Source organism: Heterocephalus glaber, unplaced genomic scaffold (genome assembly GCF_053883595.1).
Source record: "Heterocephalus glaber isolate CG9 unplaced genomic scaffold, H.glaber_assembly_v1.0 deba00001452, whole genome shotgun sequence".
NCBI lineage: Eukaryota > Metazoa > Chordata > Mammalia > Rodentia > Bathyergidae > Heterocephalus > Heterocephalus glaber.
In genome coordinates this window covers 14583121-14600069 of record NW_028258302.1, presented here as the reverse complement: position 1 = coordinate 14600069, position 16949 = coordinate 14583121, and the positions used below count along the sequence as shown (strand labels likewise).

The 16949-nt window shown below is 43.1% G+C and overlaps 1 protein-coding gene across 2 annotated transcripts; it reads right to left on the bottom strand.

Moving 5' to 3' along the window:
• Positions 1–505: 505 nt before the first annotated feature.
• Positions 506–16542, bottom strand: Rpa2 (replication protein A2). Of its 2 annotated transcripts, XM_004850739.4 has the most exons (9): positions 16352–16541; positions 16004–16110; positions 9728–9829; positions 9495–9608; positions 7723–7797; positions 6938–7054; positions 2480–2587; positions 2204–2298; positions 506–1292 (listed from the first exon to the last, which is right to left on the bottom strand). In XM_004850739.4, the coding sequence occupies exons 1-9, from the start codon at positions 16359–16361 to the stop codon at positions 1208–1210; spliced, it is 813 nt and encodes a 270-aa protein (XP_004850796.1). In that variant the 5' UTR covers positions 16362–16541; the 3' UTR covers positions 506–1207. The 2 variants fall into 2 exon arrangements, with proteins under 2 accessions (XP_004850796.1, XP_021118821.1); XM_021263162.2 differs by lacking the exon at positions 7723–7797 and having other exon boundaries at positions 16352–16542.
• Positions 16543–16949: the final 407 nt, after the last annotated feature.

The window sequence follows — 16949 nt, the reverse complement described above, 5'->3', positions numbered from 1 at the left end:
GGAGGCAGAGGCAGGAGGACTATGAGTTCAAAGCCAGCCTGGACTACACTGCAAGGCCTTGTCTAAAAAAGCAAAAAACAAAGAGAAAAAAAAGCAAAAGGAACAACCTGTATTAAAACCATCTTTGAACTAGTTTCTTCTTCCATAAGAAAAAGAACTGATCTAGTTGGCCAGAAAACAGCCACAGGCCTTTTGGAAAGTCATACCCGAGAACAAAGTGCAGCCAGTCAATTGGTGACACTGCTAAAGGAGCAACGCTAAGGTCCACTATCCAGTCACTATTAGTGGTAATGCCATATGCTTTACAGATCTTATAGTCGATCTTCACAGTAAAACTTTGAGAAAACAGGTTTTACATGGGGAGATGGAAGCTCAGAGCTCACACAGCCTGCTCAAGATCCTAACTTGGATTCAAACCCAAATTTTACTATGCCATACTGCGTCCGAGGATAAAGTAGCAATCAGACCAGTTTAGAAAGAAAAAGGAGAGCATTTTCACAAGGTATTGCAATAATACAACTGTTTTATTAAAATATGGATATATTTACTTTTACAAAATGCAGTAACACTTCTTCCTCTCCTCTGTCCTGTGAGGCCAGCATCTCCTAACCTCACGTTCACATAAACCTGCTTTCAGCAACAGGCAAGACAAGGACAAAGAAAGTGCAACTCTGAAAAATGACACAGAACCAGAGCAAGAGACAAAACCAGGTGTGGGGGAGTGGGTTCCTTGGTTGGCACTATGCCCATGAGCCCTAGTCCTGCTCATCTTCTCTCAACAGGAAGCATTTTTTTTAAAGAACAAAAAATTCTGAGCAATACTGCCTAACTCTCTCGGTAGTTTTCTTCTAGTCTCATCTATCCTGAACTTCTCTAAGAAATGCCACCCTGGTTTACATCTCTGTCAATTTGCCCATCTTCCTTTTGCTTCAAAACACAAAAAACAGAAGAGCACTGAGTTTCAAAGGATGTCAACTGAGCCGGGGATTTAGCTCAGTGGTTCTGCCGCCTGCCTCGCAAGCGCAAGGTCCCAAGTTCGATCCCCGGTACCAAAAAAAAAAAAAAAAAATCAAAGGATGTCAACTGAGATCTTTTATAGATGGAACTTCCTTCTTAGGAGTCACCTGGCCAAACATATGCATCTCTGGAGCAACAGACCGTGCAAATAGGTCCAGCCAGAAATGTCTCAGGTACTCATGAGATCCAGTTATTCTGCATCTGTAGATTTAAAGTGATCATCATCCACAGTAGAATAGATATGTCCCTCATTGCTAAGAAAATCCACAGCTTGCCTAGAAAGACAGAAAGAAAAAAGGGTCTTTTTCAAACAATGCAGAATCTTTAAGTCTCCCCTTCCCACCTACACACTGAGATCCTTTCTGCTCTACCCCTGGGCAGTAAGGTTTCAGGAAGTAAAGGAAAGGTAGCTCAGAGAGTGTGACACCTTCAAACCCTCCAAGGTCCTCAAGATCAGCATGTTTAATAACAGCCAGAACCCTACTACATGATGGGAGTTCTGTACCTGAGCATCACAGTAACTCTGAGACAGGAATTATTATCCTCCCTTTATAGGACAGGAACTGGAAATAAACTTGAGCATTTCTTTTCTACTAAGGCCTAGAATATCAACTGATTTACAGTAACAGCTATCATGAGTACCATCATACTTAGTTTGTCTAATTAGTTTGTTCCGCTGACATGGAATCAGGGCAAGATGTAAGCGTTGTCTAATGGTTCTGGGTACAGAGAGCCTGATGTATTTCTATCATGGTGGAGAGAGCAACACTGCTATACACATGAGGACCAGGAGCTAGGGGTTGCATCCTCCAGAACAAAGGCCATGAAGTATCAGGGCAATTTCTTTCTTTTTTTTTTGTACCGGGGATTGAACTCGGGACCTTGTGCTTGTGAGGCAGGCGGCAGAACCACTGAGCTAAATCCCCAGCCCTATCAGGGTAATTTCTGTTGAGAATCACATTCTCCACACATAATGGGACTCAGTACTTGTGGAATGAGCGAATGAATGAGTGATGTAATGGGTAGCACCATCTTTGTGAGTCCTTTTAAATGTTTCTGAACAACTTCCCTTCTGGCAACAGATCCAGCTTTCCTTTTAAACTTACTTTTCATTATCAGGAACCCCTAGAGGGGTGGACTGGTAGATACAATTGTGAAAACCTGGCTCATGGAAAGAAAAACTTACTTGATTGAGGCTATAGGCATGTGTTGGAGCTGGCTTCTGAGATCCTGGAAGTTCAATCCTTCGGGCCTTGGACAAGCCTTAATCAAATTCAGCACCTGGCAATTCAAATTAGAAAGACTGTAGCAATGACTCTGAATCAACTAACTCCCCTTTGCAAATCTGAGTCCCTTTACAAGAAAAGAAAGGAGCCAGGCATTAAAGTAGTCTTAGATCATTAAAGAAGTAACAAAACTTACTACTGTCTGTCTTTTGCAATTAAGGAGCCACTCAGTTTACCTGGTTTTGGGTCATGGTGAGGCCATTGGCTGGCATGAAGCTGTTCCCGCTGAAGTTTCCTGGTTCACCCATTCCTGGGTTGCTGATAGATGCTCTCCCTGCTGAGGGCTGAATTAAGAAATAAGTTCATAACATTAGAAAATTCACCAAGTTAAACATGATGCAGGCGGGCCTTTGCTATTTCAAATAACTTACCACGAATAAGCAGCTAAGAAGTTAAGCAAAGAGTTTTCCTATTATGATGACCTGGATGGGAGAGGACAGATACTATCTAATGAGAATTTGATAGTAAGGTAAAGTAACCCTCTCAGGCACATTATGTCAAAAAAAAGAAGAGCCATCACTGCCTGCTGTGCAAGCGCAAGGACCCGAGTTCGATCTCCGGTAAACCCTGCCCCCCAAAAAAGAAGAGCCAGGTGTGATGGCCTGCATCTGTAATCCCAGCCACTTGGGAGGCTTAATGAAGCAAGAGGATCATGAGTTCAAGGCCAGCCTGGGCTCCACAAGACCCTGTCTCAAAGAAAGGAAAAAAAAAAAAAAAAAGGAAGATACTTCTGGTTCCTTTTTTTCTTTGTCTTATGAGAGAAATTTAGGGGAAAGTATTACTATGAAAATTACCCTGGGCTGGGGATTAGCTCAGTGGCACCGCGCCTGCCTTGTAAGCACAAGGTAGTGAGTTTGATCCTGGTACAAAAAAAGAAAAGAAAATTACCCACATCTCTGCTGTAATGGTCTCAAGCATTTACTGATGATCCTCTTCACTCTTGGTCTCCCAACTGGTACCTCAGCCTCTATATTGTCACCTGAACTCCAGTCAGCCTCCACCATTGCTACAAAGCATAACCTGCTATGATCGTGTCACTACTTAAAGGGACTCAAGTGGCTCCCTCTGCCTGTGAAAATATAAAATAGCTAGACAATCAAGACTTACCAGGACTAGAAGTCAAAGTCTGCATTTATTCTTTTCTTTTCTTTTTTTTTTTTTTGAGATAAGGTCTCACTTTGTAGTGCAGGCTGGCCTTGAAATTGCATTTATCCTCCTGCCTCAGCTTCCTGAGTGCTGGGATTACAGGTGTGCGCCACCACGCCAGGAGCATATTTATTCCTGAGCACACTTTATTGCACTCTACTCCCCCAGTGTCCACTGTTGGGAGCACTGCTACATAATTCTAGGGAAAAATCATTTGGTTAGCCTAGTTCTCTTGCCTACAGCCCAGCTACAGAATAACTCCAGTTTGGCCTCTGGTCACAACTGAGACTTCAGTGATCCAGTGATGCTGTGATTCTCCAGGACAAGAAACATCCTGGGAGAACAAACATCTGCTCAGTTCCCTCGTTGTTCTTGGACTGTTAACATCTTGTTTACCCGAGATGTACTGAACTCTCTGCAAGCCTTTTGTTACACCTTGTTTATCCCAATGTGAACTACTGAACTCTCTGCAAGTCATTTGTTACATTTGTTTCTCCCCATGTACTGAATTCTCTGCAAGTCATTTGTTACAAAGGTGTGGTAAGCTGGGGGCTTTTGTCTTTGCTGCCCAGAGCAGCACAGATCAGACCCAAAGCTCAGCTTCTTCTCAGTCTCATTTTTCTACCTTTCCTGTAATTCGCCGTGTGCTGCCGTGGCTCGCAGGAGACCAGGACTAACTGCAGAGGTTCTGGTAACGTCCCCTTCCCCTGTTCCCTACAGTCCATTTAATCTCTCCTCATCCTTTCAAGTTCAACCTAAGTGGCAATGCCTTGTGAAGTCTCCCTTGACATTTCCCAAGGCAAGTTAGTAATTTTCTTCTATCTCAGCTTTATCCTTTGCTCATTCCCTATCACAGCTCCCACTGCACTGTTTCCATGTCACTTTCCTAAACAATTCCCTTCACAGAGTGCTTCACAGGGATTACAGGTGTGTGCCAACATGCCTGGCTCTCTACTCTCCCTTGAAATGTTCTTTCCAGAATATTCTACAAAGCTAGGCAGAGTGGCACATACTTATAGTCCCAGCTACTCAGGAGCCCAAGGCAGGATCACCTGAGTCCAGGAATTCAGGCCAGCCTGCGCTGTATGTTAAGACCCTATCTCAAAAAAAAGGGGGCCATGGATTTAGATCAGTGGGACCGAGGCTGCCTCACAAGTGCAAGGTCCTGAGTTCAATCCCCAGTACAAAAACAAAAAAAGGTGGATATACTGGTGTGTGCTGGAGCACACATGTAATTCCACAGAGAATGAGGCAGAAGGATTATGAGTTTGAGGCCAGGCTGGGCTACACAGCAAGACCCTGTCTCTAAACTAAACAAAAACCCAACCTGACAAATAGTATTTTACAAAATCACGCTTCCTGGTTTTCCTGCTTAGCTAACAAATCCTGACTTTCAGTGGCACTGCTCTGGCTTGCAGGGTTCTAAAGTTTAGTGTGTCCCAGAGCTCAGATCTCTCCCCTCTGAACGCCCTATGTCCAAAGCTTTAAATGCCATAGAAAGGAAAATGACTGCCAGAGCTCCACCTTTAGCCTGCCTTCTCCCTGAGGCCACAGGTTCTACAATCATCTGTGCACTTGGATGTCTAAGTGGCATCTAGTACATGGGAAGTTTGAAACAGAGCTCTGGATTTTACTCTCCACAGGTGCTAGCTGCATCTGGCTGTTCAAGCCTCAAACTCAGAAGTCATTTGGAGCCCTTCCTTTTCTCTACATCCTATAATTAATCCACAAAGCACTTCTGTCAGCTCTACCTACTGAATACATAGAGTCAACCCCTTCTTTCCCCAGCTGCAGCTACCATTCCTCTGAATGACTTCTGTTGCCATCCTAGGTGCCTCAGAGTGGACTGTCCATAGAGCAGCCAGGTGAACTTGTTTAAATACATGGTAAACTAGATGATTTATCATCTTCCAGTCGAAACTTTCCAAAAGCTTAGGATCAGAATAATGTTGCCCTGGCCTACAAAGCCCCACACACTGTGGACCCTGCATCTCTGCTAGGACCTTTCCTCCATTTCCTTGTCATTCGCTTCACCCTACTCTGACCACCTTCCTGCTTGTCTCAAGAGATGCCACGCTTGTCCAGCCTCAGGGTTTTGTACTTCTGTCCCCTTGTTCTTCCCCTACCTGAAGTTGCATCATTTTGTTCCCGCCATTGGGCACCTAAGTACCTGAAATTATATACTTTTCTTTTCTTTTCTGGCAGCATGGGGGATTGAATCCAGTCCCTCTGCCTGTCTTGCAACCACAAGGTCCTGAGTTCGCTCCCTGGTACCAAAAAAAAAAAAAGAAAAAAAAAGCAGTAGTTCACTCTAAGCACCTTAGGCCAAGGATTTAGGTTTTTTTGTACCAGGGATAGAACTCAGGACCTTGTGCTTGCCAGCAGGCTCTGTGCCAATGAGTTACATCCCTGGCCCCAGCCCTTTTTTACTTTTTATTTTTTCAGACAGGGTGTCTTGCTAACTCACTAAGTTGCTCAGGCTGGGCTCAAACTTGCCATCCTCCTGACTCAGCTTCCCAGAGAGGGGGGATTACACACGTGCACCACCACCCTGAGCCTATATATTTGTGTCTTGTTTGTTGCCTGTTTCTCCCAAGCATAGATTGAAGGCAGATACTTTACTTGTTCACTGCTATATTCCAAGTGGTCAGAGTAATCTTCAATACACAGTGGACTCAATGAATATTTCTCATACAGAGAAATGAATGAATTTGTCTGTATTCTCGGTGCTTACCAAAGTGTGTGCACAGAGTAGAATGTGTTGGTACCCTTACTGGCTTATCCGTTCTCCAGTCTCTGCTACTCCAAATCATCTGAGGACTTCCTAATACTAGAACTGACCAATGCTTTGAGTAGTCCTAGAGGGACTTGCCAAAGTGAATTCACACAACAGAAAATTGGACAAATTTCAACATGGACCAAGAAATATAATTTCAAGGAAAAATAATAGTACGGTTTTTCCTACTAGGCAATAGCTTGGAAGAAAAGCACCAAAATGCCACCCTATTTGAGATTTCCCTCTGATTATGGACTGATAATTTTGGAGCTGCAGGCTCAACCTATGTGTCTACCTGAAAGTTGTCTTAGGCCTCAGCCATCTATGACAGAGGGTCACAGGAACTCATGATTCTTTTCTTTTTTTCTTTTTTGTGTTTGTATAGGGTCTCGCTATGTAGTTCAAGCTGGCCTTGAACTCACTACATAGCCCGAGATGGCCTCAAACTCACAGTGATTCTCCTGCCTCAGCCTCCCGAGTGTTGGGATTACAGGTGCGTGCACCACCATGCAGAGGAACTCCTAATTATGAGAGAAACATTAATGCTTCATCTGGAACAAATACAAGGTTCATGGAGAAAATGTTCCGATGACTGAGTGATGCCTTTCTTCTAGCTCAACCTTAAAAATGTCAAGGAACTGAAAGTCAGAGCACAAAAGCAGTCTATACTCTTCCAGGAAAGGGAAAAAGCTCTGAGAGTGAGGCTCCTTACCTGGGTGCTGGGTTTGCTCAGCATCATGTGCGCATTGACTACTTCCAGAATATGTGTGGTGAACTCATTCATATCCTCCAGGGGCATGATCTTAAAGGCTACGAGGCTCTTTTTGTTCTATTAAAATAAAGATGAAAGCGTTAAGTAAAAGATGAGCAGATTCAAGTCAAAACACTGGGTTCTTTTCTGGATTATAGTATTTTGCCAATATGAGGGAAATGTCTGCTATATACATATCTAAAATTTTAACTCACAAGTAATCCAACAAACCAAACTAGCTCTGGTATCCACAATTTGTTCAGGGCAATAAAACCAAGCAAATACCAAACAAATAAAACAAAATGCCAAATCCAAGCAGAGTCTATCTTCCTGACTGAATCCAGTTTCTCCCTTCTACCTCTAATGGATGCCACAGTTGTTAGCTGTAGGTAGAGATTTTGTTGTTTTTCTATCAACCTGTTACTTTTTTTTGGTTTTTGAGACAGGGTCTTGCTTTGTTGTTCAGGCTGGCTTTGAACTATGTAGCCCAGGCTGGCCTCCAACTCGTGGTGATACCCCTCCCTGCCTCAGTCTCCTGAGTCTAGGGTTATAGGCGTGTGCTACCCTGCCCAGTTGCTACTTTTCTATTAAGATAAAAACCAGTTACTTCCTGTTGAAGAAGAGAATAAGGAAATAGCTTCCCATTAAACACAGAGGCTTAATTATTAGGTATCCTAAACCCAGACCTGACTCTAGAGATTGTTTCATGCAAATATATTTCATATGCCATTTTATTCAGACTTTACTTGAAAGGACCTCAGGTGGCCAGCCACTTTCACATATGTTTCTGGAGGAACCACAGTGTTTTCTCCACCGGTGTCCTAACATAAAATAAAAACATACCATTAGGTCTTAGTGATGCTGGTGAAACCTCTCTTAAGATTTCTAAATTATATACACAAAGCTAGGTACAAGTAGAAGAGCTAAATCTCCAGCAGTGGAGTTGTTGGTCAACATTTTTATGATTGATGATTTTTAGCTATACTTTCTTTTTTGTTTGTTTGGGGTTTTTTTGGTACCGGGGATTAAACTGGGGTCCTTGTGCTTTCGCAGCAGGCAGGGAAACCACTGAGCTAAATCCCCGACCCTTTTGTTTTTTTGTTTTGTTTTTTTTGTGCCAGGGATGGAACTCGGGTCCTTGCGCTTGTAAGGCAGGCAGCGGAACCACTGAGCTAAATCCTCGGCCCATGATTTATGATTTCAACACAGACTGATTTTTGAGAAATTATACCGTTTATACTCATATTATCATGGTTGGACGGTATCCATTTCCTTAGAAAAACAATGACAAGTCATTCTACAAATGTTTACTAAGTGCATTCTATGAGGCATTGTGCAAGCTGTTGCTCTTACCAGGAATGAAAATTATCATCATGTTTTTTTCTTTGCCAACATAATAAATTAGAAGGGTACTTTTTTTTGGTAACGGGGATTATACTCGGGATGTTGCATTTGCGAGGCAGGCACTGGAACCACTGAGCTAACTAAATCCTCGGCCCTGCCAACATAATAAATTAAAAATGGAATCTCCATGCTTACTAAGTGTGCCTTTGTTATAGTTGATGTCATTTATACTTAGGTCTTTTATGAATTATGAGCTGTTGGTTTTTCTAAGGTACAGTTGTTTAATTTTTTTGCTTTGTAGAGATTTTTTAAAATTAAGAGTTAAAATGTTTGTAATATATGCAAATATTCTTCACATTCATGGAGACAATATTTATTCAAGTCCACTATGTGACTGGCACTGTTCTAGGTGCTAGAGAAAGTGGTGTCCAAGACATAAAAATCCTCCTCATGCCAGGTATGGTCCCACATGCCTGTAATCCCAGCTACTCAAGAGGCTGAGAAAGATGACTTCAAGTTCTTTGTGGCCAGCCTGGTCAACTTAGTGAAACAAAACAGACTCAAAATGAAAAAATTAAAGAAGGATTGGGTTTAGTTTAATGGTAGAGCACCTCTGGTTTAATCTCCAGCAATACACACATATGCACGTGAGTGTACCTTTCTCATGGAATGTACATTCTACTGTCTCCTGTCACTTGTCTTTTAACTGTTTATATTTTGGGAAGTTTAGAAAGTTTTAAATTTATATGTAGTCAAGTCTATTAATCTTTCATTTTAAGAGCTTCTGCCTTTGATTTTTTTTTTGAGATTGGGTCTTGCCATGCAATTCTAGCTGACCTTGAACTCGCTAAGTAGCCCAGACTGGCCTGGAACTCTTGGCAATCCTCCTGCCTCAGCCTCCCAAGTGCTGGGATTAAAGGCATGCGCCACAACAGCCAGCTTGCCTTTGATATCTTGCTTATGTATTATTTTTATGTAACAAAAACCTCTAAAAGGTAAGATTAAAAAAGTTCAACATCTCCAAATTCCCAAAGTAACCCCACCCCAATTCAAAAATAGCCACTTTGGGCCAGGGATTTAGCTCAGTGGTTCCGGTGCCTGCCTCGAAAGCACAAGGTCCCAAGTTCGATCCCTGGTACCCAAAAAACAAAACAAAACAAAAATAGCCACTTACATCTGTGTCAACCCACTGGCGAACATCCATGGGTGCAGCTGTCATGTCATCTATTTTGTAAACAATGTTGGTTGGAGCCTTCTCTGCTTGTCTGATTATTCCCACAACAGTGACCTAGGTCAGGGAGGAAAAAAACCTTGGTTTTCCTGGAAACTAAAGCAACATTTATGCACCTTTAAATAAAGGATGTCTTCTTATGATTAAGTGACCCTCCTAGAAATTCTTTTACATACCTGTGAAATCTCAACATTCCCAATTTTGAATACTTCATCAACCAGAGTAGCAGAAAGCAGTTGAGATATGGTACAGGGTACAATGTACTGGGCTCGGGCTCTCTGAAAAGGTATGCACAAATTCAACTCAGAAAATAACAATTCTTTTTTTTCTTTTTCTTTTTTTTTCCAGTACCAGGGATCAAACTCAGGACACTGCACTTGCAAGGCAGGCGACGGCACCACTGAGCTAAATCTCCAGCCCAATAACAACAATTCTTGCCGTGTACCAAGCAGCTTAAATATATTAGAACACTGAAATTTCAAATATTTCATTGTCCTTGTTTCACAAGAGGGAAACCAAGGTTATAAAGCTGACAAACGTGTGTGTGTGTGTGTGTGTGTATTTATTTATTTATTTATATTTTTGGTACTGGGGATCGAACTCAGGTCCTTCCGCTTGTGCAGCAGGCGGCAAAACCACTGAGGTAAATCCCTGGCCCGACAAACGTATTTTTGAATTCAAATTCAGGTTCATCTGACTCTAGAGCTCCTGCTGAGTGGAAAAGTTTGTGTCACATTATGGATTCACCCAACATGTGGCCCAGAGCAGTCAGGATAAGGAAGGATGATCTCCTGTCAGAACAGACCCTTGGGAGGAAGCCCTGGCTACAGGGGTAGGGCAGACCATTGGGACACTACTGGGATGAGAAGGTACTGGGAAAGGGTTTGACAAATGGCCAGCAGAGATAGGATTCTGGAGTCTCTCTAGGTCTCCTAAAGTATAGTTTCTTTTAGCACAGACATTCTGACAACTGGATGAACTCCTGGGGAAAATGCGGTAAGAGCTTAGCCACACTGGACATTTTAAAGGGAGGAACAGGATGGGCTGCTCAGAAGAAGATCTAGCAGGGACACTCAAATTGCATTCTAAATCAGCCTCACAACAGCAGTAAACTCTCATTTTAACCTATCACTGGCAAGGGTAGCCCGGGGGAAACAGATGAGTGAGAAACTTTTTGCTTTCAACACACCCCAGCAGAAGTACAAATGTAAACAACAGAGCTGAGCACGGTGGTACATCCTGTAATCCTAGCACTTGGGAGGCTCAGGCAGAAGGATCATGAGTTCAAGGTCAGCCTCTGCGACATAGCAAGACATAGCAAGTTCGAAACATTACAAAAGCTCTTACAAACCTAATCTTTTTTTTTTTTGGTACCGGGGATCGAACTCGGGACCTTGAGCTTGCAAGGCAGGAGCTGGAACCACTGAGCTAAATCCCCGGCCCTATAAACCTAGTCTTAATAAACGATAGAATGAAATGCGCTATATGCAAATCTCAGAAAAATTTACTGGCAGTTTTGAGAAGAGGGAACATCTGGGCTGGACTTTTTCTTTCTTTCTTTTTTCCCTTTTGTGGTACTAGGGTTTGAAACCACAGGCTCAAGCATGTGGGTAACACTTGACAAGTGTTACACTATACCCCGGCCCTCTGGCCTGAACTCTGAAGCGCAAGAATTTGACAGTGAAAAAACAATGGGAACATCAACTGTGCATGGCACAAGTCTATAGTCCCAGCTGCCTGAAGGCTGAGGGAAGAGGATATGAGCCGGGAGTTAGAGGCAGTGGCTGAGGGGAAATATGCACTACCCCCGAAAACCAAAACAAACAGAATATATACGGTATCACATATAAGCCTCATATACAAGCAGAAAAAGCTTGGCAGATTAAAAGATTAGAGTTTTTCCTGTCAGAAATCAAAGGAAGTAACGCAGTACCTATTCTACACATGACACCTAGAGCACAGTAGACTCTTGGCCTTCAAGGACTTAATAATCACAGCTTTGGCCTGAAGATGCTTTAATTCTGAATGATGAGCACTGGCAGAATAGTATAAATCAAGTCCAGTCAACCACCAGCACAGATGCCAAAAAAGGAAGCAGGTGAGCTCCAGGTTAAGGCTGTGACTAACTCTCTGGAGCAGTGTGCTCCTGGTCATATTTCTCAACTCATCTGCACCTCAGTTTTCTTGTATATGAAACCAGGAATGAAAAAAAATCACTATTAAAACAGCTGTATGAAGCCGGGTGGGGTGGTGCATACCTATAATCCCAGCACTCTGGGAGGCTGAGGCAGAAATATTCAAGTTCAAGCCCAGCCTAGGCAAATTAGTGAGACCCTGTCTCAAAAATAAAAACTAAAAAGGGCTGGGGGTGTAGCTCAGTGTGAAGGCACTGGGTTTAATCCCTAGCAACAACAAAAAAATAAAAACAAACAAAAAAATAACAACACAATAAAGCACTTAGAACACTATCTGGCTCACCGCCTACCTCGAAAGCGCAAGGTCCAGAGTTCGATCCCTGGTACCAAAAAAAAAAAAAAAAAAAAAAAGAACACTATCTGGCACACAGCAAGCACTCAAATGTTAGCAACTGCTCATAGGTATTGTTCCTCATTCTTTATATCTGTAACAGCTTTTAATAAAGATGTGAAAAGGTCAATTATGCCTTTCAATTTTACTTTATAGTTGTTTAAAATATAGTGAATTATGAAACTTTTTCAAAAAGTGAATTACAGGGCACAGTGGTGTGCCTACAATCCCAGCTACTTGGGAGGTTGAGACAGGAGGATTATGTGAGCCCAAGAGTTCAAGACCAGACTGGGCACAGTTAGATCCTGTCTCAAAACAAAAATAAATAAAAAATAAAAGGAGGTTGGCATAGTGGTCCATGCCTGTAATCCCAGGACTCAGGAGGCTGAGGCAGGAGGATCACTGTGAGTTTGAAGCTAGCCTGAACTACACAGTGAGATCCTGCCTCAAAACAAACAAACAATAACAAAACAAAGCAAAAGCCCCAAAACAAATTTAAAGAATTACAAAGCAGTATCAAAAATACAATCACTTGAGGCTAGAGATGTAGCTCAGGGGCGGAGGCTGCCTAGCATGCATGAGGCACTGGGTTCAATCCTGACAACATACACACATGCACACATGCATGCATAAAGTGAACAAATACAATAAAAGACATAGGGATACAGGAAGTTAGAAGGAAACACTCCTGTCAGTGGTGGGGAAAGCAAGGTCTAGAGAGGGCCATAGCTCTGAGCTGGGTGCACCCTCCACAGTTACCCACACCCTTGGGGGCAGGGCAGGGAAGCTGAGGAGGTGGCCCAAGGAGGGAGGTGCCCCAAGGAGGGTGCACAGCTGATCTCCCTTCACCTTCCTGGTGCTACACTCACAGCTGAGCTCATTCCTGCCCAAACACTGGACTCCAGACAGACTCAGAGCTGGGACCAGGCTCAGAGAGATACTGGAATGGGAAGAACGAGTGGTGCAGGGGTAGAGTAGAACACTGAGGGGCAGGAAGCAGAGCAGAGTTGGGCCCTGTGGAGGAAGCTCTCTGCATCCCCCAGGACTGCACCATACCCTGTGGTAATCTATAGATGAAGTTATTTACGGAGGTTGCAGGATTTACCTCTTAAAATCCATTGCACTTTGTTTTTACCTATCCTAACTGAGATTCTACCTGGATTTCCAGCATAAACTAAGAACTAGTATGGCAGAGACAAGAACAAGGGGTCTGGAGCCAAACAATCCCTCAGAGCTGCACTCAAATTCCAGCCACTTGGCCCTGATGTGCCACCACCTTTTCTGAAAAAATGAGGATAGTCACCTTTCAAGTTTGAAATGAAACATATAATGTATATAAAATGCAGATACCAGTCTTAGCATCCAGTGAGTAATCAATAAACATTATTACTCCTCTGGTAGAAAAGTTACATGTGGTAATAACTGTGGTGTCAATAATGCTTTCAAATTCACCTCAACTCAGATATTTTTTGTTTTTTATTGAGCCAGGAAAGAATCACAAGGAATTCTTGGTTTGTCCCAAAGAGGTTCACAGAGAGTGTGCCTGTACAAGTGTTTAATTTTGAAAAAAATTTTAATATTCATGGCTGAGTATGAACCATAGGCTACTCTTGACAGTATTCTTATGAAATTAACATTTGTATAAATTTCACTATATTGGAAATTTCAACCAAATATAATAAATTTATATCAAGAAGAAAACATTTTAGAGAAGGATTTTATCTAAATGACTGTGGAAAACACTAAATTTTTTTTTTTGGTACCAGGGCTCGAACTCGGGACCTTGCACTTTAAAAGCAGGTGACGACGGAACCACTGAGCTAAATCCCCAGCCCCTGAAAATACTAAATTTAAAAACAGCTGAGCTGGGCTGGGCTGGGGATTTAGCTCAGTGGCACCATGCCTGCCTGAGTGCGTTTCTGGTACCCAGCCCCCCAAAAAAGCTAGGTGTGGTAGTCCATGCCTGTGATCCCAGCATTAGAGAGGCTGAGGCAGGAGGATTGATTGGTGTCAAGGCCAGCCTAAACTACATAGTGAGACTGTCACTCACATACTGAATAAATAAATAGTAAAAAGATCTGAGTTTGAACCTCCAGTTTATAACTATCCTTCTCTGAAAAGCTGTCTTAGTACACAGCTCAGGTTCGGGATCTCAAGTAAAAATATTCAGAATAGAGAAAAGTAGTTAAGTTTGGGAAGAAAAGATGAGAATTTGTATTTTTTGTTTTCTCCTTCACAACCTCAGGAAAGACAAAGTTAGAGAACCGAAGTGTCAGGGGCTGGGAGTACAGCTGCGTGAAAGTGCTTATTGTACAGGTCCCTGGGTGCCAGCCCCAGCACAGCTGAGAGAGAGACAGAGACAGAGATAGGAGAGAGAAGGGAAGAGGGGAGGGGAGGGAAGGGGAAGGGCGAGTAGAGAGAAGTCTGAAGTTCCTTGTGGTCTTTGGGGGGGGCGGAATACTACGAGAGAGAGAAGAGAGAAGTAGCTGCTCATGAGATTTTAGATTTGCTCAGTGCCATGTGTGCACTATCTGCTTCTACTTACTAGCTATGTAAGCTTAGTCCCTAAATACACCTTAATTCCTGTTGTATGCTGGAATAAACAATATTACAGTACTATATGAAATAACTCGTGAAAAATATAAGCAATATCCAAATGTTTAGGAATTATTGATGACTTTTCCCCCTCTCTACCAACATACAACTAGATTAAAAGTTTTTTGTTTGTTTGTTTTGGTACCAGGGATCGGGACCTTGGATTAAGAGTTTTAAGGAAAGGCCTATCACCCTGTATACCAAACACATGAGTCTTAACACCACATCTGAGTGGCACCTAAAGGGAAGCCAAATTAACCCTGCAGTTATAGGATGAAATCAATAGCAACTGTTAAGTACAAACTCATCTTTAAAAGAGCGAATAAACATTTAGACAACTTTCTGTAGATCATTTCTTACATTCCCTTATTTAACAATTTTCAGAAGCACCCTGTGTTATCTTAACCATCAGAACCATCAGTACCATCAGAAGAGAAGAATGAAGGGCCACAGGCTTCAAACTGCTAACTAAATCAGTTAAAAGGCAAAATTAAGCTGGGTGTGGTGATGTACACCTGTAACCCTAGCTACTCAGCAGGCTGAGGCAGGAGGATCATAAGTTGAAGGCTATCTTGGGCAACATAGCAAAATCCTATCTCAAAATTTAAAAAGGGCTGAGGGGCCGGGGATTTAGCTCAGTGGCACTGCACCTGCCTCACAAACCAAGGTCCTGAGTTCGATCCCCAGTAAGAAAAAAAAAAGGGCTGAGGATGTAGCTCATTGGTAGTGGCGCCCTGAGTTTCACCTAGTACCACAGGGGTAAAAAAAGGCAATGTTAATTCTGGGACCTGTATATTCTGGCTCCAAACTCCATGTTCTTTCAAAGATAGTATCAGAACTGTTTATTGAAAGTGACTACAAAGCAGGCACTTTGTATTTAATATTAAGTCTCACAACTTCCTTTAGTTTATGGTAACCAAGACAGTAATGTGTACAACAACAACATTAAAACAAGTGTCAGAGAAATCACACTCTTCCATTGCATTATTTCGCCTCACTACGTTTAATCAAAAAACAACTTTGAAAATACAGGGAGAATATAAAATAGACTAGGAACAGAAGTTCAAAGTTTTTCCACCAGACTAATTCAACAGCTATGAGAAATTTCAGAACAAATCCGAGGAAACAGTGGATACAGAATTAAGGGAAGATTGCGTTTTTAAAATTTACAGAACTTATACATTTTAAGGGGCATGGAAAATAATCGATAGCTTTCAAACCAGTTCAGGCTTAACACCCTTCCTTCACCTCAAACGTTTTCTCGCGGATGAACGCGGAGTTTCAGACCAGTAAAAAGCGAAACCAAACCAAACCCTAGTCTTTCAACCTACTGATTTCTTTTCAGCCTGAGAAGCTGTTGGCGACCCGAAGCCCCCTGGAGACTGGGTGTAGCTGACGCCTCCTCCATAGCTGGAGCTGCTATAGCTTTCATAGCCACCTGTTTTGAACAACAGTGTTAGTATCTGAGCTGCCTTCCGAGCACTTGAGAAGTCCGCCGGTTCCTGAGACTTCACGCGCCCCAACACTGGGCCCCGTCTCCCTAATCTTCCCACCACCCTCCCAGACCCGCAAACGCCACCACCTTCGCTCTCGCCCCCGCCGCCACAGGCCTTCGGACCCCTGGCTCGCCTAATCCTCCTGAGATTTTCCTCCTCCTCCCCCGCCCGACCCGTCATTACTATTCCACATCTTGGTCGAAATTCTCTTGGGAAAGGAGGGCAGACGGTTCCAGCCAGATAAGCTTGCTGAACACCTCAGAATCCCGTCTGTTACTGCGTGTTATCCACTTTTCTCTGGCGCCACAAACTCCTGCCCGCGAAGGGCTGAGCCAGTCAGCGCACGCTTCTCGCCTCAGCCAATCAACGCTCACAGATACTACCTTTTTTCCTGTTGTCTCCAGCCCGACTTCTGACAGTGCGCATGCCCCAAGTGGAGCTGGAAGCCTTTGTGCCATCTTTACTAAGGGCAAACCCGCACCAAAAGTGAAAAGCGCAGGTGCGGAGTGCTGATAGGACCAGATCTCAAGAAAACAACCAATCAAAACAATCCTCCCACAGGACCTACGCTCTCACTTACGTCGTGTGACTGACTCCCTACGTCACTTCCTTTGCTTGGGGGCCTCCTAATGCGGCCGAATTGTTACCAGTCGGACGACGCTTATTCTGTGGTAGAGTTCTTGCTTCGAGGTTTCAGTCACTGCGTCACAGCACCTCGTGAGGTGTTGTGTTTTTTTTTCCGCTAAGGAGTCGAATCCTCTTCTGCCGGGTGTAGTTCGAT

What these genes read in the sequence shown, in the direction of transcription:
- Rpa2 (XM_004850739.4), bottom strand. An exon ending in GGAATGTTGAGATTTCACAG is followed by an intron (nt 9,609 to 9,727) that starts GTATGTAAAAGA and finishes TCCCTGACCTAG; the next exon opens with GTCACTGTTGTGGGAATAAT. An exon ending in GCCACCTGAGGTCCTTTCAA is followed by an intron (nt 7,055 to 7,722) that starts GTAAAGTCTGAA and finishes TTATTTTAATAG; the next exon opens with AACAAAAAGAGCCTCGTAGC.